The following is a 23243-nucleotide window of genomic DNA, read 5'->3' as shown; positions in this document are numbered from 1 at the left end:
ACACTCAACAGATGGACCACTCTCATCACCTTTCAGCACTGGTAAGCAGCCCCATCAATATGGAGGAGGGGTGAGCGAGAGGCAGAGGAGCGAGTCGGGGAGGGGGTGAACGAGCTTTTCAAGTTTCTATCAGTTGAGCTGGAAGCTCTAGAGCGAGAGGAGTCGAGGAAAATAACGGAAATTTACTCACGTTTCATCTCTTCAGATCAACATGTTGCTTTGAATTTTGGGAGCCATTTTAATTTTTATTGTTATATTTAAGAGCAGACTGCATTTGTTTCTTGTCAACAACTATGGAACAAGAAAAGTTGGAAAAACCTGGTGGACTATGAAGAAATATGGCGGTTCTTCTCTTCATCTGTCACCAACTACAGAACACTGCTTGCTTAAAAGTCCTTTAAAGAAGAGATGAGTGAAAACTTGTGGGACTTTACTTCACACACATGTAGTTGTTTACTCTAAATGTTGGCAAGAGTGTTACAAACTGTGCAGCAAAATCCTCCAAGACACCTGTGAAATGAGGCATTTTTCCTAAAAGATCTTTCAAAAAGATCACAGATTTCCAGTTGTTGACGCCGTCTTTGTTCCTTTTCAACCTTATAGACTGAGTCAGAATGAATATCTGGCTTTTTCTTTTGCTTGCACCCGTCCTAAGATCGCAAGTGACTCCAAAATTACCAGCAGTATTGTCCGGGGAGATGGCCAACAGCTCAGATTTTTCCACAAACACCACAAGAAGTTCTGAGGAATCCCCCACAGAGCTTCCTGAGTTTGGTGAGACACCATCAGAGGCGCCCACCGAGGTGGAGGATGACTGGTCACCAGCAGAGACCTTTTTGTATACCGGAGACCCCTCCACTTTGAATATGGCTCGTTGTTCGCGGGCATACAGCACCAAAGCGCAGACTGGATCTCTGCCGAGTAACTTCTACGCCCCACTCCAACCAGCTCAGGATGCGCTGGCTAACACCGCCAACTTTCTCAACATGGTGTTCCAGGCCAGCGACCTTCGGGAGAGTACAGTAGATGAGGATATGGAGTGGTACCACGCCCTGGTCCGCTCACTTTTGGAGGCAGACTTGCTTATTCAACGGGCTTTGCTTACCTTTGACGCTGACCCCTCTGTCCTGGTGCCACAGCTGGTTCTTCGCGCGACTCGCAACCCTACTGGCAAACAGCAGGCCATCCTCCTTCAGGACGTATCCAAGGCCTGGGAGAGTCTCCACCCTCCATCTCCTGCCCCCGATGACAGCTGGTTTAGAAAACTGAAGTTCCCAGAGTCCGGCCAACCAACAGCGTCCCTGTCCAAGCGGGTTCTCCTCAATGACCTCACCACATTAGATACGCCAAAGTGGGGACAGGGTGACAGCTACGTGACCAACCGAACCGGGGTACAGTATGCCAGTGCCCCGTTTCTGGACTGTAAGGACGGGTATTTTGAGCCTGGGTGGATTCTCACCCTGTCTACCTCCTTCTACGGACTGAAGCCAGACCTGACACCAGAGTTCAGGTTAGTACCTCCTCACTCTCAACATTATGAGGGCTAACCTCAAAAGCGAACAAATCCCTTGTGAAAGGCCTGATTTTTGTGATTTAAAAATGAGACTGATAAACTGCTTCAAAAAGTTTTGATGTGACCATTTTATCAGATACATCTGATCAATTGCTTGTTAATACAATTAGCAACTCATCCAATCATAAGGTAGCAACTCAATGGATAGAGGCCAGAGTTGGGTAGTTACATTTACTCAATTACATTTACTTGAGTAACTTTTTGGAAAAAAATTACTAATAGCAGTATTTTTACTAGACTGTACATTTTACTTTTGAGTAATTTTATCATGAAGTTTTTCTATTCTTACTTGAGTGAAATTTCTGGATTCTCTACTCACTAAATGAAAAACAAACATGTTTCAACCAGAAACTCACCAGACACAGAGACACCTGCAATTTTTGATAAAGTTTCATAAGTTTTGGATTGACAGAAAGTGATTTGGATTTTTTTTTTCCTTGTTTTGTTAATTTTTGTCATTTATATGAATTCTTATCACCTTGGTTCTTAAAATGCCAAAATTTCCACTTAACTTTATATTTTTTTTGGTCTGTCTGATTATGTAATTTTTAAATATTAAATGATTGATAATTTGATCAGTTACTCTGTACTTTTACCAAGTACTTTTTTTGCTACTCTTACTTTAGTGCAATTTTTGGGTACTCTGTCCACCTCTGATTAAGACACTTTTGGTGAAGACAGTTTAAAGAAGAAAGGGGATGTAAGTGACTTTGACTCGTCTTAAATTGAGAAAATATGAAGTGACCAGCAGTTGTTAATTTGTTGGTGTAAAAGGCAATAGGAGAACAGACTGACTTAAGATAACATGTCAAACAGCCACTCGTTACAACTAAGGTATTCAAAATACCTTCTCAGATTGTACACATTAAACCTTGAAGAAGAACAACAGAAGAAGACCACACCTGGTTCTAATGCTATCAGATAAAAACAGGAAACTATGAGTGCATCCACACAGGTTAACCAAGATGGAATGATGACATTGTGGAAGAATGTTTCCTTATTCAACGAGTTTTCATTTCAGCTGCATCATTCAGATGGTAGGATCAGAGTTTGGTGTAAACAACATGAAATCATGGATCCATCCTGTTTGTATCAACAGTCCAGACTGGCTGTGGTGACGTAATGGTGTGGGGGGTTATTTTCTTGGCACTCTTGCAGTAGCTCAGTACCAATGTAAACACCACACCCTACCTAAGTGTTGTTGCTGATCACTGGGATGTGGTGAAGATTCCCATCATGGATGTGCAGCCGGCAAATCTGTAGCAACTGTAAAGGTGTTTCCATTACAAATGTGCGCAAATCTTTGTTTATATTCTGTATGCCTAAAAAAACACAATTTTGCAAATGCAGAGTTTCCATTAAATAAGAAATGAAATTAAAATCAGGCAGTTTGGGGAAATTGTAGTCTATGATTTTACTGAAGAGCAATGGATTCAACACGTTGGAATGACACAACGTTTTATAAACTGTGCAAATCTGCGAGAGCTCTGGTGGAGTCAGCTGCACATTGTCCAAATAAAAAAAATTAAAAAACATAAACGATCATCCTCCAACCACTTCCTGTTGTCTTCTTCTAAATTGTACCTGACACAAAGCTGAAAAGAATCAAGTACTAAAGTAGCTTAATCAAAATGTGCTTCAACAATCAGTTAGTTTCAGTGTGTGAACATTTAAACAGGTTATTGCTGCCAGATTTTACATTCCGCCCTTTACAAAATTAGCAAGCAAACTGTTTTTGCTTGCTATTCTGACAGTAAAACCGGATAGTTTGCCTAAAAACTAAAAAAAAAACTAAAAAAAAAAGTTTAGGACAAGCAACAAACTAAGAAATAAGAATAAATATTTACATTTCTCATTATTTTCTATTTTTATTTTCTTGGAGAATGAGATTTTACTTTCTGGAGAAAGGATTAATTGGCATGGTTGAATCAAAAAAGCAGTTAAGAATTGATGATTAAAGCTGCGTTGTTATCTTTAATCATATTGTTGGCCATGCTTTGTGTTTCAGAGGTGTTGTACGCGTGGATGTGAACATTCAGGACATCGACTTGGATCAGTGTGCAACAGGTGACAGCTGGTTCGCTGATACTCACCAGTGCAACCGCACCAGCATGGAGGTAAACAAAGGAGAAATTATCCCAGCAAGACAGACAATGATTTAGTACTTTCTTTTTTTTAGTTGATTAAGAATTAGCCCATCCAGCTGACCTTGTGTTGGGTGGCTTATTTAATATTTATGTTAAGAAGTTATGATAAAATTAAATGTTATTGAAGCATAGTATTTTGAATAGCAATCATCATTGTAATATCAGTGTGCGCAGTATTGCAATGATGAAGGTCAGCTTGAATGTAATATCTTATAGGTTATAATTTTTCAAGTGTCATACATTGACACTTTGTCCAGTGAGTTTATCTCACTATGGTGGTCTGTTAGAGCTAGAAAACAGAGGAGTAAATTTCCACCAAAAAACTCAGGCATTTTTTAATTAATCCCAAAAATTTTCCAGAAAAAAAAAATTCTGGGTTTATAAAGTCAAAAATTTGCCCCCAAAAAACCCCTACCAAAATCTTTGAGTTTTGAAATTTTTCTTAGTCTCAAAAGTCAAAATTTTTCGATTTTTGAAACTCAGAAGTCTTTTCCTAGAAAATTTTTTTGGATTAAGCTAAAAACCTGAGTTTTTTCAAGCAAATGTTCAACTTTCAAACTCAAAAATTCAGACATTTGCTTTTTCTCAAAAATGTCTGAATTTTTTTGGCAGAAATCTACTCCTCTTTTCGATCTACAATGACCCCGATACGCCGTCCTACCCTCACTGACCTTGGCACTCAAAGCTTTCTGCTATGTAGCAGGATCCAAATTTTGCCCAGTTCCTCTGGTTAAAACGTAGTTGTCATGTGACGTCACACCTGCATGACCTTTGTAACTGACCAAAATCTTGGCAGGCAGTTGCTATGACAACAATAAACAAGCCACAATAACTAGCTCTCCCCTTCTTCCTAACTTATCAATAATATAAATACAGTAAAACTATTATTCGGCCACAATTTTTGAGTACACTACCCATCTCTATGTAATATTAACATAAATATCAGTGACATTTACTGTAGTACTTACTGCCGAGCTTGCAAAATTAGGTACAAAATTAGCATCTGTTGGCTGTTGGCCCAACCAGCCCTGCATCAGCTTCCTTCTCTCTGATAGGTTGACATCTATTTAAAAGTGGATGGGGTTGGTGGCGGGCAGCAGGATGATCTGATGGATTATAGCCATAATCTAGCACACTGACATACTTCCTCTTTCATAGAGGTCTAAGCCCAAGGGAAGAGCATTTGAAAAATCTTCTGACACTTCATGGCTCCAGTTTCCCATCCCGATTCAGTCTTTGACACTTCTACGTTACTGACTGGACAGGATATGGACTGTCCTGTTCTTCATCTCAATGCTTTTTTCAATGCCAAAATGTGGTTTATAATTTGAGATCATCACCTGATTTTGAAGGTTTAGGTGAAGCCTTGATACTTATAGAGGAATAACATAAAATATGAAGAAACCTCCCATTATACGCCATTCTTTTCTGGATATACAGAAAGGAAACCCAGAAAAAACATTTTTTATTCCTAAAGCAGTATCATCTTGATACTTGACACAATCCATCAATGTTTGAATTATCTAGCCCCTAACATTAAACCACTTGATGCATTCTTGTTGGTTGTGCAGGAGGCTCCCCTTCTGCTTTTCAAAGCTGTAGGGTTGTATAATTGCACATCTGTTTGCAACCATTTTCACGTGAGAGTGTAAACGTTGAGTTGGGGGGCGTGGCCAGCAGCAGCTTATTTAAAGTGACAGAGGTCTGGAAACTGCTCAAAATAGGCAGAACTGAGCAGACTAAAATCTCATTATCAAAGAATGATTTTGTACAAAAAAATCTAACAAACATGTTTTGTATAAACCATAGACCTATCCTAACCTCTTCAAGGAGATCATCTTTAAATTGTATGATTTGGGTCAAATGTTTGCATACCTTTCCAACAAGCTTCTCAAAATAGTTTTCTGTAATTTTTGCCCATTCCTTCTCACTGAACTGCTGTAACTGAGTTAGGTTTGAAGGCCTTTTTGCTCACACACACTTTATTATTTTGTTGGGACTTTTGAGGGTTTTAAGTCACTTTATACTGCGTTGGTGATACAATTAGGGTCATTTTTCATTTATAAGGTCCATTTGTGCCCAAGTTTAAACTTTCTGGCAGGTCTTGAGACATTGATTGTGGCCTCACACTTCAGCTGTAGTTTCATCAGACCACAGGACAATCAAGGCATTGGTCCCTGTCTGCATTAATATATCTACTGTAATTTGGCTTTTTATGTTTTTATGTTTATTTGTTTCTTCTTTGCTGAGCAGCCTTTCAGCCCATGTTGGTACAGGACTGGTTTCACTGTCTAAAGGCATTTTCTGACACATTAATCTCTGGAACACAGAGCTGGACTTTGCCATGCTGCTTATACTTGCATATAACTATATAAACAAATGAATGCGGCATCATCAGGCATCTGGAAACAAGGGAGGAAATGATTGATCAAATTAATCGTGATGAATCAGTTATTGAAATAATAATCAAATAATTTAGTAATCAGTCAATCAGTAACTGGAGTAAATACTCTCAAAAAATACAATTTACTGAAAAAACAACATATTTAGAGCAGCAATGAAACGAAAACTGTACAATATATATATAGATTTTGCATTTAAGATACAAAAAAAATCGCTAAAGGCATAGTAATCTTATTAGTGTTTGTGTAATAACCTCTGTCTCAGGTCCAGTAGGATGACGTCACAAAGGACAGACTCAGGCTTTCTAATTATTCTAATCTAAGGAGAGAGAAAATCAAGACGGTGGTTAACATCACGCCAGCATCTTCTGTAATAATGTATAGTATTACTTTACTATACATAAAGTAAAATAAACATAAATAAACTACAGAGCAATGATTCCCAATGAATAGTTGACATGACAGTTAACAGTTGTAGAACTAAACACAGCTGAAATGGATAATGGTTAAAAACATATACAAAACATGGCAAAGTTACATATGAAACCCTGTATATAACTAAATTTGTCTAAAGTATATGATAAATATACTTTAGACAAATATATAGCACTGGTAAAAAAAAAAAACACAGTCTCAGAAAAAGGGGGAGGAGCCAGTCGTTACTGGTTTCTATGGTAACCTCCATCCGTCAAGAGCAGCATAACTTAACATCAAGAGAAAATAATTTGTTTACGAAACAAAACTAATTTGAAAAATAAATAAACCAATTCTGGCGAACTTCACATCTGCAGTAATGTTATAAAAAACACAAAAAGTTTATGTCACTCTTACTGTGACATTTAGCTAATAGAAACTGATACTGATGATATTAACTGACCCATAACAGGAGAGGTTTGGTCTGCTTTAATGTAAGACAGAGAGGAAGAAATACTTATACTCTATATTTATACAGTGTATGCAATACATCCGGGTTTAACTGTATATACAACAAAATCAAGCCAAAGACTTTGGAGGTCAGAGCTAATGCTACTACTACAAACACAGTAGTAAACAATAAAATGGCTTTTGAGCAGACATAAAGTTGTAAAGCTTTGGTTATTTCTACTTAAACATGCCGGAGGAATAGATTTGAATGTAGATGTGGGCATGGAGAGAATCAAGATGACTGCTGCGTATAATCCATGCTACATTAATGGTCAACTAGTGCCATTAGGTCTTTGAGCATTCAATAAAGAGGCTGTGAGTTTGAATATCCCTGCAGTCGGTGTGTGTTCGTGTGTGTTTGTCTAGGCTGGAGAACAGGATTTCTCTAAAAAAAGATAATACTCTCAGTTGAGGCATTATGTGTCCATTTAGCTTTTAGCTTAGATTAACACACACAGCATCTAAGTAAGTGTGTGTGTGAGTGTGTATTAGTGTCTGTATCCTGACTGGCTAAATTGATGCTAGCATAAGAGAGAAGTAAAATGAGACTGAGTAACGTGACCCTGAGTTTAACCTTCATTCAGTCAGTTCCTGTTAGCTTCTCTGTGCAGAATAAATGTGCTGCTGTCTCACATCCTCTTTATTTTTAACCTGAGGTACTCCATTGTCTTTGCTTTTGTGTAGATCACGTGTCAAACTCAAAGTCCGAGGGCCAAATCCTGCCCGCGATAGCTTTTTAAGTGGTCCTCAAGAGTCTAGAGAACCTTTGAGAAAGCAGTTGAGTGTTTTAAATATTATTTTAGCAATCAAATCAAAGCTGTTTTTAACCGAATTCTGCCAATTTACATCAACTTGAAAAGATGTTCACGTTGTATTATTTAAATTTAAGAAGTACTTATTGAATACAGAGTTATTTGTTCATATTTAAAGACATTCCAGGTCATTTATTATCTTTTCATAATGAAAATTAGCTGGGCACGCTTGGTTTAGATTAAATGTTTGATTAATTATCAATAATCTTGTGGCGGACCACCAGGGGGCTCCACTCACAACTTGGCTACAGGATGTTTTGATTTTAAAAAATACATGGTTTTTGGTGCTACTGTTGTTTTCAGTTGGAGTTCAGTAAACGATCAATTCAAGCTCCAGTGTCATTAATCTCACTCCCTCATAATCTGACTTCATAGATGTTGTATATTCTGAAACTCTGCTTTCCAAAATCCATCAAGTTATGACAAGTTAATATATTGAAGAGAAATTCAAACTAAACTACAGATTTAGAGCTGCAGTATGTAACGTTTACAAGTATAATTTTTTATGGCATCTTGGGATAGTTAATATGAGACAGATTATTTGTAAAGTTACATAATTAATTACAAATAGCATCATATTTTCTTATTGAAAAGGACACGAAAACAGGTTGAAAGCAGGTAAGAAGAAAAATATATCAACGCAGGATCTTTGTATCTGGATCAATAAATAGATCAGTGACATAGTCAGGTCCATTGGATCAGATGGACTCTATCTCACAAACAAAATATGACAATCTTTTCTTTATCTTCTTAAGATTACCACAAACTCACACAGAATAACAAAATCAGACAACCTGTAAGTAAATGAACTTAAAGAGTGAAAGCAGCGTCTCTCTTTCAGTGTGTGCCGGTTCCAGGCCGGGGATTTCGAATCGGTCAGTACTGCTGCCGTTGCAAGGAAGGATACTACAACCCGGAAATCTCTCTTGAGGATTCAGGTAAGTCAACCAGGAAACCATCAATCAATTTCAAGATGAATATCAGAGAAGCTACAACCTTTACTGCTGCACACACTAATGTTATTTTGTTATTTTTGCATAGAAAAAATTACGAATATTAAAAATGGACGAAGATTTTTGTTTGTGATTAGGCAGGGTTCACTCTGGACTGGTCAGCAATCATCAGGGTCACAAAAGAAAGTTTCAAGGAACTTCAAGTTAGTTACATGACATTCTGTTTTCCCGTGGTATAATTACATAATGAGACACACATATCACATTTTTACAGCCATTGGCCTCTAGACACATTGCAGCGGGACGTCACACACTGAAGAAAAAACAGTTTGCAAACGATAACTATCATTGGTTTTAGCTATCAAGTTGTTAAAATAACGCTCTAAACCTAAATTATGCGCCTGATATGTAAAAGAAAAATGGATGGAGTGCTTTGCTATTAATTATCAAGACAACAACAAGACTGGTTAAAAAGTTTTCATTAAAAAATAGCAAGAGAGAGGGAGGGAGGTCAATAATGGTAGTTTGACTATGACAGTCTTAGCATGTAGATGTGCTGTGGGATTTGGTGAGTTCTGGGTCAGTTTACGTTAAAAGGTGTTTAAATTAGCTAATCTAGCACTGCTGTATACATAGTTGCAAAATAAATATCAACCCTGAAAACACAATACAGTAATGGACTGAATGTTCTGTTCTATCCGTGGGAAATGTTTGTTGCTTCTTGGTGTTGAATCCTGATTCACTAGTGGAGCTGTTGTCAGTCAGTTGCTATGGGAACGACTCTGCTCATAGCCTACTTGTTACTACTGTCACCATGTCGGGACAGTTTAGTATGAAAAAAATCGAGCTCCTCTGCCTTTTCCCAGTGCTCCCAGTGCTAACTGGAAACAATCAATCAGAGCCAGGAGGCGGGCCTTAGCGCTGTTCATCACCATGGAGTGCAGCTTCTTCTTGACAGTTGAGTCTGTCATGAATGCTAGACTAGTTAGCATGACCAATAAATGACAGCAGACAAATGTTTTTTCTGTAACAATAAGTTGCTTCTCCACTATTAGCACACTGAACAGCATTGATTGGCAGCACTAAGACCTGCCTCCTGCCTCTGATTGGTTGTTTTCTGTCGGTAGCAGTGCATTTCTTCAGACAGCAATAGTAGCTCAGGGAGGTGATTGTGGAGGTCGATATTTTCATAGATGATCTCTCTCATATTAAACTTTCACAACATGGTCACATTTTTAACCAATATCAAAAACATTTTATTAAATAGAAGTTACATACTGCAGCTTTAAAGAGAAGACAAGAAAAACTATATATCATTTGAAAAATGTAAAGAAAGAAAATAAAAATTAGGTTTTAAGCAACATGATGGGAATAACGTGTGTGTGCATCTATTTCTGTGACACTTTTGATAATTTTCAAAACAGGTAGAGAAAAAGCTTTAGAGATATGATTTCTTTCACCGGTGCATGAGAGAGCTGCAGGTTGCACAGGGCTTTGCGTAGGTGGTGCAGATGCATACATTTGTTTTGCAGATGGAGACCCTATAAATGGCAGCGAAAGCAGCGATGCGTGTTACCCGAACATGCCCATCTGTCTCCCATGCTGCCCGGGCTGTAAGAGCTGTCAGGACAGCACCCCCTGCTGGGTGCAGGAGGACAAGCTCCTCAGGGCCGGGGTGCTGGCCCTCCAGGGAGTCTTCATGTTCCTCGTCTTTGTCAGCATGCTGGTGTCCTATCAGCACCGTCAAAACCGGGTGAGTCACATGTCTTGGTGAATCAGGGCAAATTATATGAATTTGTTTCACTGGCAGATTATAATTAGTACTTTTTCATCAATATCAAGGAATTATTTACTTAAAACGAGCTCCTATATCTTGCTGAAAAATTACTTGTAAGTTAATTTTGTCTTATTTCAAGTGTACTAAGACATTAATACTAGAACCTAGACAGAAATACTTGGTGAGATTTTGTATTTTTGCAGTGAATAATGCCATCATGTTTTTGTTTAATCTTTCAAAGTTCATATTTTTCACAAAGTTTTTATGGATTACTGGACATTTACTCTGTATATCAGAATAGCATGACTAAAAACGTGCAGGACAAGATTAGCAAATTACAGTAAAATAAAACATTTTGAAATGTATGAGAATATGTAGCAGCTAGTGAAGTAGGTTGTAAGATTAAAACTAAAATACACTCCCAAAATACAAAATCTCACCAAGTATTTTGTCCAATTTCCTGAGTAAATATCTTTGTCCACAAAAATAAGACAAAACTAACCTTTAAGCAACTTTTCAGTAAGATATAAGAGCTTGTTTTAAGTCAATAATTCCTTAATATTGAGGAAAAAGTACTAGATTATTTCACTTACAACATGGGAAAATGTATTTTTATACAAGTTTAACTAGTACTTTTTAAAATTAATAATAAGGAATTATTTACATGAGACAAGCTCCTAATTTTGCTGAAAACTTACTCAGAAGTTAGTTTTGTCTTATTTCAAGTGTATTAAAATATTTGCACTAGAAACAAAACAAAAATACTCAGTAGGATTTTGTGTTTTAGCAGTGTACTCTGGGCTTCATCTTTACATTTTGTTTTCTGTCTCTTCCTCCACCTCTTTGCCTTCAGAGGATCCGCGCCTCCAGTCTCCTGCTGCTGGAAACCATCCTGTTCGGCTCTCTGCTCCTTTACTTCCCGGTAAATACGATGTAAAGTTCCTCATGCAAAACACACGTGTGCGTTTCTCAGCTTCAGTCATAACTTATTTCTCAGTGTTTATGTTCATTTTGTAACATCTACCATGCTCTTTTGGTTTATCTGCCTCTGCTGATGAGGGATTGTTCCTGCAGACTGAGACAGTGTGTGCAGAGCGGCACATTAACGGGAAGTGATTTAACGTGTCAACTTGTTAATGGGCTGGCCGCTCTGCCCTTCTGAACTACTTACAGTCATTTCTAAAAATAACAAGTGATCAGCATTTAACAGCTAAGCAGCATTGGAGGTACAAACAGAGGAGCCACCGTACAGAAATACTAAACTTATTTATTATACAAATTGTAGTTTGTATAATAAATTATTATACAAACTACAATTACACTACAAAGTGTTTTTATGGGGTAGAAGAGTACTCCGTTTGTGTTTATTTGTGGATATTATGAGCTACTGTAACTACCTCTAATAATCTACTGTTAAATTATAAAATATTTTCTATTAGAACAACATTTTTAAATTCCTCCATTGCATGTCTACATTTACTTGCCTCTTACAGATAATTAATTGGTTTATTTATTATTGTCACTATTATTACTTGTTATTTTAATTTCTTTACGTTCTGATAGTGTCAGTATTAACACAGTCATATTCATTCATTAACGCACAGTACTTTCTTCCCTTTTCACTAAGATGCTATGTATCTTGTACGGTAAAATAAACATAGTTGGGTAGTAACTGGTTACTTTTACTCAGTTACATTTCCTTGAGTAACATTTTTGAAAAATAAAAATACTTTTAGGAATACTTTTACTACTATGTGCTTTTTCTTTTACTTGAGTAACTTCATAATGAAGTATTGCTACTTTTACATGAGTAAAATTTCCCACTGTTAGTAACTTCACTGAATGAAGAACAAACATGTTTTTACCAAACATTCACACAGAAACACACCTGTGATTAAATTGAAGTTTTCATAAATGTTACATTGAAACAAATTGATTTGGAAAAATATTTCTTTTTTCTGATTTTGCTATTCTGTAATTATTTATGTATTTAATTCATACAGACAATAAAAAGTAAAAACGGAAAAAAATTACAAAACAAATAATAATGCCTATTGACACTTAACTATGCTATTTATATGTTACAGTAATTGAGTAGCATTTTCGCTACTTTTTACTTGAGTAGAAATATGTTGTTGAAGTAGTACTACTTTTACTTGAGTACAATTTTTGGCTACGCTACTCACCTGAAATACTAACTAACTAACTACATAAATAAAAATAATTTACATTGGTGGAAATATTTGACTTACTTTGCTAAAATACAGGCATCTGTAAGTAAGTTAAATTGTAAATAGCCACTTCTACCCATTTCCCTCAGGTACTTTGCTAACTTTTGATCAACACCTTTATGCTACATTAGTACTTGTATGAGAGTTGAGTTTGTCTCCCCCTGCAGGTCTTCATTCTGTACTTCAAGCCGAGCACGTTCAGATGTATTCTTCTGCGCTGGGTCCGAATGCTTGGCTTCTCCGTTGTTTATGGCACGATCACACTGAAAATGTACAGGTAAGGAATTATATGACGTCAGAAAAACATTATATCAACATTTAGCTAGCAGCCGGCTAATCTTCTCCAATAAACCACAGGCACTGGCTGGGTTTCCACTGCTAGCGCAAATCCTTGTCGCTATTCTGCTAATGTCACAGAAGAATCACAATTTTGGGGTTTCCATGAAAAAAATCACACATAAATAAGCTTATTCATGCGATAAGTCATTAGTAGGATGTGAACATTTACATGAGACATATATTCATAATTCAGTCATGGCGCTAGTTAGTAATCGTCTCAGCCATCAGAGGAGCAACAAACCTCCTGTATTTGGCTGCGGCTACGTAAGCGGCGTTTTGGGAAAACTGTAGTCGGCCATTTTACAGAAGAGCTTTGGGTTCAACACGTTCGAATGACGGAGCTTTTTATGAACTGTGCGATGCTGTGAGAGCCCTGGAGGAGCTGGCTGCACACAGTCCGTAAAAAGCAGAAACAAGCCATCATCCTCCATCCTCTCCCTGTCTTCTTCTGCCAGTTGTAACATCCGGCTGTTGACCGCTCGACTCGGGTGTGACGTGAAAAAAGTGTTTGGATACGCTGAAAAACCACCTCACTGTAACGCAAAAACTTTTAGTCAAAATTTTGTTTAGTTTTGTCGAATTTATTTTCTTAATTTCATTTTGAGCAATTTTTTTGGTTCATGAAAACGCAGCTTCTCACTATCATCCGCATATTTAAAGGAGCAGTGTTATGTAAAGTTAACTCTTTTTTTTAGCTTTACATGAATTTACGACCTCCTTGTTAGTGAAACGTTGGTTAAAACTATGTTAAAGTGTTAATAGAGGAACCAGGTGGCGATGACTTCCTGAAGGGAGTTTCACAAAGAACAGAAGTTTTTAAAGAGACAGAGGCCCAATTTCAATCTGTTAAAAAAAAGGAAATTGTTTTTTTAGTTATAGTTAGCATTTTTATAACTACTGAGGTCTTTTGATAAAGACCTCAAAAGGGGGATTGTAAAGGAAAATGATTATTTGTTGGCGTTTAATACAGCTAATATACGACATGTGTAAAGGTACAGCCAACACTCTTATTTGGAACAGTTTTCTGTTGAACATGTGGGAACTGATATAGCAGGGCCCTTTTGCCTCCCCCACACACAGAGCAATAAAGTTACATTCCGATGGGGCAGAAGAGACTTCTTGGCGCCAGGGATCTTCCGTATCAGGCAGAGATGACCACGGGGTAGTCCGCCCTTTGCTTAGATAAAAAACAGACACCTTTGCTATAAATCAGGGAGTCCCGGCTTTCTCTGGGGGCCTGAGGGAGTTCTAATTGGTCGAAGAGCAGAACGCCTTTTTTGCATATATTAAATAGGGAAACGCCTCTTACATTTAAAAATACAGGTCAGCAAGCCAGAAACAGAGTTTTTTACCATCTTTTTCTCTCCACGTGGGCGCCTTTGTCTGTCTCTGTGTTTCGTGTTGTCTGTTTCCCCTTGTCTGTATAAAATGTATATCTCTGTACCTCTGCAGCTCTGTTAACGGATTCAAGCGGTGCTTTGTATGAATTAAACTCTGTGATCTGTGACGTCATTGTGCCTCACCTTGTTTTGCAGCCGTGACGACATCCATTCGCGACCCGGGAGAACAGGAGTGAAAGAGAGCCATGCTTTTTCCAAAATTAAGCTAAATAATAACTTTCCTCTTAACACTACTGAGACTAATATAGCTACTCGATTGTGCTATAAAATGAATAGCACAAAATACTGCCCCATTTATCAAAATGCTTGTTCATGAAGGTCACATTATTTTCCCCCTTCTGTAAAAAAAAAAAAAAAATAATAATAATAGACAGGTTGGACTTTATCTCAACTTAAAGCTGTGCAGTGCAACTCTGACTGCCTCTCTCCCTGACCAGGGTGCTGAAGGTGTTCCTCTCTCGGACGGCCCAGAGAATGCCCTACATGTCCAGCCTCCACCTGCTGAGAATTCTGGGAGTGATGCTGATGACGGTCAGCTGGTTCCTGTGTGCGTGGACCGTGGGTGTACTCCAGAACCGAGACAGGAACATCCCTGTTTTTGTTACTGCTACAACGTCAGACGGCCAGGGATTCACCCTGTGCTACTTGGACCGCTGGGACTACATGATGGCTGTGGGTGAGTGTGGGCAGAAGACATGATTATGGATATTGGTAAATACTATTAGACTATTTATCAGTTATTTATTTCAACTGCAATGAATACGAACTAAGCAGCCTACTAAAAATTGGATCTTTTGCGAGATATACCTTGTTGTTACCCGGTTGGAACACCTTTTGCTTTCACAAGACGTTGTTCCACCGCATCCCATTGAGATCAAATAACAGCAGAGAGCAGAAAACAGTTTGCTGCAGATCTAGAAAATAATCTTTATCTTTAGTCGCATTGATTACTGCAACAGTGTCTTCACGAATTAATTAAACAGCTACAGCTGATAGAAATTGCTGCTGCTCGCTTCTGACTAAAACCAGGAAGATGGAGCACATCACTCCAGATCTACAGTCCTTACACTGACTCTCTGTATCTCAGAGAATAGACTAAAAGGTGCAGTATGTAACCTTGATAAAGAAAAAGGTTTTCAAAGATTTGTTAAAACTGTCGCCATGTCATGAGTTTGTTATAAAACTGATCATATGTGGAAAAAAATCTATCTTATCCACCTAGAGCTATTGCCATCTGAAAAAACACTTCTCTCCTGACCAAAAACAGCCAATCAGAGCCAGGAGGCGGGTCTTAGCACAGTCAATCATCCTCATGTATGCGCTGCTAGATGTGCTAATGGCAAAGAAGTGACATAACATTACAGGAAAACAGTTTATTCACTGTCATCAGTGGCTATGCTAACTAGCCTTAGCATTCATGTCATTCTCTGTTAGCTGCAGCTTAGCAGGTAAAAGTAGAGAGGGATGAGCAGCGGCACACGAGATTATGTGGCGCTGCTCATGAGGCTGTCATTGGTTGTTTCTAGTTCGCACTGGGAGAAGACAGATTATCTGTATCATAGTATACTGTCAAGACATGATGATAATTCAACAAATAAAAAAAATACTAAAGTTACATGAAACTTTAAAGCTGCTGTATGGATTCTGCAGCATTCAGCTTCTATGTACCACAAATCTAGAACAAACTTCTAACTGCGAAGATGCTGAAACACTCAACCACTGTTCCGATGGCAGATTATTCCGTTTATAACCAGTCCTTTCTCATCAATATTAAGGAGTTATTGACTTAAAACAAGCTCCCATGTCTTTCTGAAAAGTTACCTGCAAGTTAGTTTTGTCTTATTTCAAGAGATATTTGCACTAGAAACTAAATAAAAATACTTGGTAAAGTGTTGTGTTTTTGCAGTGCAACAAAATATTGTCTTTTTCTAAATGTTTGCACTGGAAGAAAATGGTTCCTTCTCACTCAGAAGGTGTGAGTTTGTTAAATGATAGCTAATAAATATTTATTATTTACTAATCGAACACTAATTCGGTCCATTTTTTACTCCAGCTGAGCTCCTGTTCCTGTGCTGGGGCAGCTCCCTGTGGACCGCTGTCAGGCCGGTTCCCTCAGCCTTTCATGAGCCTCGCTACATGGGCATCGCCATCCACAACGAGCTCCTGCTCTCCTCCATGTTCCACCTGTTTCGGTAAGGCAACCCTTTCAGCATTTCATGTGTACTCTGAAGTACAAACTGTGCTCAGCGACCGTTAATGTGTTTCCATCTTCCATTAGGTTCACCTTTCAGTCTCTGCATCCTGACTGGATGTTGCTGCTCTCCTTCATGCACACCCATGTCACCATCACAGTTACACTTACGCTGCTCCTCGTTCCAAAGGTATTTAACTTTTACATGAAATGTATGGGTTTGCAGTTTGTTAGAAAAGCAAAAGTTGCAATGCAACTTAAAAAATTTTGCTCCGAGATAATAAAATTTTCATTTATACTTAAACCCGTCATGAATAGTGGTTGTAGAGTGGTGAGGCAGATGCAGTGGACCAGGTAGTGTTGAGAAATGATGAATTTAATGATGAATCAGTACAATAATCCAGGCAGCACAGATGAGCAGAAGGCTAATAGCTCAAAACTGGTAGCAACTGGTAATAATCACATAGACTGCGGACTAGATGACAGACTTGACGCTACACTAGACGAGGATTCGCCAAGGCACACAGGTGGGATTAAATACAGAGGGTAATCAGGGAAACGAGACACAGCTGGGAACAATCAAGGGGTAGCCGGGACAACAGAAACCTAAATAAACACACAGAAAAACTCAAATCCTCACAAAACCAATCAAGTATTTATTTATATAGCCCTTTACACATCAGCAACATTGGTGAACAAAATATTTAAAATGTTTTCTGTTTTAACATAAAACATGGTAAAAACAAGGTAGATAAAAGAAGGTAAATAAAACCAGAAGTTCCATCACATTTTTAGGTATTAAAAACTTGCCTGAATAAAAAAGGTTTTGAGCTTTTATTTAAAAAGGCCAAATTCGGTTATAGATTAAAGATCTAGTGAAAGTTTATTCCAAAATGCTTTGTCAAATCAACATAAGTACTTTGTAACCGTAAGAACCATAAGTAAATATTGACTGACCAAAAGGAGCTGGTGCAAATAGAGAAGCTCAATAACGAGGATACATAATGGGGAGCAAGGCTGTTAAGAGCTTTAGGAACAATTAATAAAAGTTTAAAACCTATTCTAAAATCGACGTGAAGCCGATTGTTTCTCCGTCTGGAAGTGTGAGTTAAAAGTGTGATCATAGTTGGTGTAGATCAGGGGTCTCCAAACTCTCCCTGGAACTAAACATGCAGGATGCCGGCCCTCGAGGACCGAGTTTGGGGACCCCTGGTGTAGATGATAAAACCCAGACTGAACTACTTTGATGATATGTTAAATTTTAAATCCTTTTTGAATGTGATCCCTACATTATTTGACAGTCGCTGAATTTAATAGTCAGAAATCGGAGTTAGTGGTAGTTTTGTCGCCAAATAAAAACAGTTTTGTTCTGACTTAGCCACATACAGTTGGGGACATATTATACAAAACTCACATTTTGAAAGATTTTGTTATTCTATTTGGGTTTCCACTGCTTCTTTAATATGGACAAACCTAACATTCAGTTTATTTGTTAATCTCTATACAGCACCAGTTTTTCTTATATGTTACGCTTCCATGTACTTGTGTATCTTCTGCAGTTTTTTTACGAGCCTAAGGCCAGAAGAGAGGAGATAGCAGCAGAAGTGTATGAAGATGAAATGGATCTGCGACGTTCTGCCTCGTACCTGAACAACAGCTTTTGTTCTGCTTGGAGCGAGCGCAGTATGGACCCAGATGACTTTCAGGTAAAGTCTCATGTCCCCTCACACCTGAGGGAGGCTTTAAAACTACAGCATGCAGTTAAAATTAGATGTTTACCCCAAAAAGGCGTTTTTTAAGATCAGACTAAACTTATCTTTATTCAGAGTTAGATAAGAGTACCTCCTCCTAATTCAAATAAGATTCATTAGAATAATCCCTATGCAGGTGTTTCAAGCCAGCACCTCAAACACCTGTTACAGCCAAAGGAAATCAGGCAAGATATCAGGAAGAATTATTTCAAATGCCTGAAGGTGCCATCTGTTCAAACAGTTGTATGCAAATATAAATGGCCTGGGAAAGTACAGCCATATCAAATGGGCTGAAAGGCCCCTCAGACAGGAATAAGCCAGAAAACAGTTTGGAAATGAATTCATTGTTTTTGGAGACACTTCCCGTAGCCCTGATGAGACTAAACGTTCACACAGCAAGTCTTGATACTGTAAACTCAATTTTGATTCTCCCAACATCAGATTTTTTTTTCTTTTACATTATAGTTCATTGTACTAATTAAATGTTACCACATTTAATAAGTTCAGACTTATGTGTGAACAGTTTCTGACCCGGATGCTCAAAAGTAGAACGTAGAAGTTGTTGAGCAGTGCGATCCGACAGTGTTGCCACAAGATAAGCTAAGAAAAAAGAAAGCACTGCTAGCTGTAGCCAATGTTTACCCCCAGATGTACAGCGTTTCACTTCTTTTGGTGCAGAATTTTGATGCACGTCTCGCATCATTGACATAAAAGTTGGAAAAAATGCATCATGACCATTCTGACTGCAAACGTTCTGAAATCTATCAGATCTGATTGAGTACGACTTATGAAGTGGCACAAGCCAGATCCTTTGGGGAAAAAAGTTGTAATTGGAAAAAGTTGCATATGGGCAAACAAAATTGGATTTGGATCTAATTTGCCTTCTGTGTGAACATAATCTCAGACTGAAGGGTTAGGTAATGTGAAATAGGGGGAAATTTGCAACATGGAAATCAAAATCTGAATCAGAAACACTGGTTCTTGTCAGGAAAATGGCAGAGGTTAGTCATACAGCTTAAAAGGACAAAATATGTTGGGTTTTTTTGTTTATACCGTGCATGTAAATATTTGGTTTAACTGTAATTTACCAAATGTAGAGAAAATCCCAAGATCTCTAAATGTGATACTGTTTACATAATTTAGTAGAAGGCATGTTGAATCAAATTTATGACTTTTATTTACCTTTTCTTCATTACGCCCCCAATGTTTTCTCCTGACATAAAAATGACATTTAGACTTTCCTCTGACTTGTTTCTTTTATTGTCTTTTCCTCTCGGTCATTTCAACTTTCTGCTCAATCCCAACACCAATTTCCTGCTTTCTTCACATGAATAAGGATGAGCTTAAGAAGTTGTATGCCCAGTTAGAGGTCCACAAGGTGAAGAAGATGACAGCAAACAACCCTCATCTCTCAAAGAAGCGCAGTTCTCGATGTGCACTGGGAAGATCGCTTATCAAAAAAATTGCTGAGTTCCCAGAAACCGTAAGTCGGCAGTGCAGCCGTGAAGAGAGGGATGGATCCTTCCGCATTAGACGTGGGAGTCACTCCGATTCGTTTAGGATGGCGCCAGATTCTGTAAGTATCAGCTACAGAAGTTCAATAAAATCCCATTCATCGTTTATATGCAAGTCCCAAAATGATCATCATTATGTGAGAGAGAGAGGCTCCTCATTCCGTGACTCTACGTTAAGGGCCAATTCTGTGAAGAGATCCTCCCAGCGATCTGAGACTGACTCCCTGGATATTCCAATTGGGGTGTGCAAGTCCGCCAGTGCTCTGAACTTGACAATCGATACCAATCTGCTGCATCCTGATCACACAAGGCTTCATAAATCCTGGAGCCTAAGCTCCTCTACCACCCATTCCATAGAGAACATCCCAAAGATATCTGGTGGAAGTGCAATGCAGTCAAAGCAGAGCCTTTCCATTAGCGATCAGACGCGGAGTGCCCTCCAGTCTGAATCATTTGACAAGGCTGAGGTCTGTCCCTGGGAGGTGGAACCAGAACAATCAGGGGACAAGAACACAAAGCATGTTACATACGCAAGCCCAAAGGACAGTGAAGAAAAGGAGTTACCCTCCCCACAAGCACTTGTTTGTCCCTGGGACCATCTCACGCCTGTTGAGAAGACTCCTTCAATGGACAAAAACTCCCAAGCTGACACCGTGTCACCTAAAACCCCAGTAACTGTGTCTGCAAGTGCACCAGGTACACCAAGACCCCAGGTGACGAAGAATCAACGAGTCTTATCCTTCCGCACCACCAATAAGTGGCTCTCTGTGAAATCTTTTATGTCATCTGTTGACAGTAGCAAGGTCAGTAAGGAGATACATTTAAACAGGGAGGATTCCCAAAAAAGCCAGGAGAGTGCCTCCACAACACCAGTGTCTGGATCATCCAGTAGGCGTCCAAGCATGGACAAAAAGTCACTGCAGAAATTTAGTATGTCAACAACAGATGGAAAGCCCAGCCTTGTGAAGCAGAATGCCGTCAGACTGTCTTCTACAGATTCCTCTGATAGAAGCCCACGAAGGATTGTGATTGTAAGATCAACCATTTCCCCTGCTGATGCTGATGATCCTCAAAAAGAGGGCAGCCACGAACATGTGTTTCTATCAAGGCAGAGCAGCAAACGTAGTAGCATAAGTTCCTGGGAGACCATAAGCAGCTCAAGAACCCCTTCAACTCGTCGAAGAGGCAGCAATCGCATCAGGCCAACTGTCAATGCGTCTTACACAGATGTTTGTCCTTGGGATGGAGAAAGTTCTGCACAACCAGGAGAAGGACCAAAGAAGCAGCAGAGCATCAAAGCAAACATCTGTTCGCAGGAATCCCAGGTGATGGAGCGCTCAAATGTTTGTCCATGGGAATCACAAGACCAAGGGACTTTGAGTGGACAAGAGAAGACTAGGGTTGAAGCATTTCCTTGGGAATCACAAGATATTCCAGTCACTCCCCAATCTACGACATCCAAAGATCCACAAACTCAAGCTTTTAAAGTAGACATTTGTCCCTGGGAGAATGTAGAAACTCCCCAAATTTCAATAAGACAAGACAGTGAATATGCAAATGTTTGTCCCTGGGAGGTTCAGGACAAGGATGAAAGTACATATGAAAACCTAAATCCTGCAAGAAACAAAGGTACGCTGATGGTACCTTTTCAACAAGAAGTCATGAAATCTGCCATCTATCCCAGTTCATCCACAGAAGTTATAAAAGTTACCAAAGCACACAACACAACATCCCCTGCCCTGAATTCAAGTACACAACTGTCCAAAGCAGCTGAAAGCTGTCCATGGGATTTCCCCGATCCACCTAAACCCATGGAAGATATTTGCCCATGGGAAGCGGGAGACAAAGAACATTCACACAAAGACCCTGCTTTGCAAATGACTGTGAACAAAGATGTGTGTCGCTGGGAAACTGGCCATCAAGACAAACCTGATGTATCTGAAAAAACTGAAGGGACAGATAGCAACAGGGTGAATGTTTGTCCATGGGAGACCAAGTCTTGTGAAAAAAAGGAAGTGTCCAAAATGGAGTCTCAAGGGCTGCAAAGCCCATCAAAAGTGTTAAGAAAGCAAGACAGTGGTAGGGCAGACGTCTGTCCATGGGAGACAGATGATCCAAAAATTCTCAAAAACAAGGACAATCCTTTGGTAGATGTTTGTCCATGGGACACAGAAGACGCTACAGTTACGAAAAGACAAGATAGCATAAGAGAAGATGTTTGTCCGTGGGAAAACGAAGAATCTAATGTCTTAAAAAAGCAGGACAGCATTAGAGAAAACGTGTGTCCATGGGAAAACGAAGAATCTAATGTCTTAAAAAAGCAGGACAGCATTAGAGAAAACGTGTGTCCATGGGAAAACGAAGAATCTAATGTCTTAAAAAAGCAGGACAGTATTAGAGAAAATGTGTGTCCATGGGAAACAGAAGACCCAAAAGTGCTGAAAAAGCAAGACAGCACACGGACAGATGTTTGCCCATGGGAGACAGAAGAAACTAAAGACAAAGATGTTTGTCAATCTAGTAGCAAAGAACAGGGAGATGACATAAGAGTTTCCACAACTGTTGCAGAAAATGTTTTGTCTACCATCAGTGACGCAGATGTCACAGACAACCGGAGGACTCTCGAAGATGAGACTCCAGGAGACATGGACACGGAGCAGGCGGACGAGTCTAAAGCCAACTTGGCTTTGGGTCGGCGTGACGCTTTGTGTCCATGGGACATCATCAGGAGCACATCAGGCTCATTTACAGACAATACTACAGACGTCTTTACATGGGAGCCTGAGAACATCCCAGAGGAAGATGAGGAAGATGATGCAGAGTGTGCTGCTGAGGCTCTCGTTTTCCCACCTGATTTATGAAATCAAAAGGATAAAACAATAAACGCTTTCTGCTATTTGAGTTGGCAGCAGTTACTGTCAACCCTAACATTGAACTATACACTGTAAAACACAATATTTTACCAAGTATTTTGAGTCTAGTTTCTAGTGCAAATATCTTTGTACACTTGAAATAAGACAAACCTAACTTACAAGTAATTTATCAGCAAGATATAGAAGCTTGTTTTAAGTCAATAAGTCCTTAAATTTCATGGAAAGTAATAGTTCAACTGGAAGATTATTTAATTTATAAACGAGCCCCCCCAAGATAAATTAATTAATTTGGCAGTGGAACTAGAACTTTTACATTAATATTAAGAAATTATTGACTTTAAACCAGATCCTTTATC

General features: G+C 38.8%; 1 protein-coding gene across 1 annotated transcript; it reads left to right on the top strand.

The window, feature by feature from the left end:
* Nucleotides 1-3: 3 nt before the first annotated feature.
* gpr179 (G protein-coupled receptor 179) lies at nt 4-23187 on the top strand. Its single transcript, XM_032563428.1, has 11 exons — nt 4-1510; nt 3582-3690; nt 8700-8796; nt 10344-10564; nt 11442-11510; nt 12987-13096; nt 14996-15234; nt 16612-16750; nt 16837-16939; nt 18309-18455; nt 19837-23187. Exons 1-11 carry the CDS (start codon nt 615-617, stop codon nt 22873-22875), a joined length of 5169 nt encoding a protein of 1722 aa, XP_032419319.1. The 5' UTR covers nt 4-614; the 3' UTR covers nt 22876-23187.
* Nucleotides 23188-23243: the final 56 nt, after the last annotated feature.

Source organism: Xiphophorus hellerii, chromosome 5, assembly GCF_003331165.1.
Source record: "Xiphophorus hellerii strain 12219 chromosome 5, Xiphophorus_hellerii-4.1, whole genome shotgun sequence".
Classification (NCBI taxonomy): Eukaryota; Metazoa; Chordata; class Actinopteri; order Cyprinodontiformes; family Poeciliidae; genus Xiphophorus; species Xiphophorus hellerii.
This window is presented reverse-complemented; position numbering and strand designations above follow the sequence as displayed.

Coding starts and splice junctions, on each gene's coding strand:
- gpr179 (XM_032563428.1), top strand. CDS start 615: ATGAATATCTGGCTTTTTCTTTTGCTTGCACCCGTCCTAAGATCGCAA. Junction 11,511..12,986: donor CTCTGCTCCTTTACTTCCCG/GTAAATACGATG, acceptor CTCCCCCTGCAG/GTCTTCATTCTGTACTTCAA. Junction 16,940..18,308: donor CGCTGCTCCTCGTTCCAAAG/GTATTTAACTTT, acceptor TATCTTCTGCAG/TTTTTTTACGAGCCTAAGGC.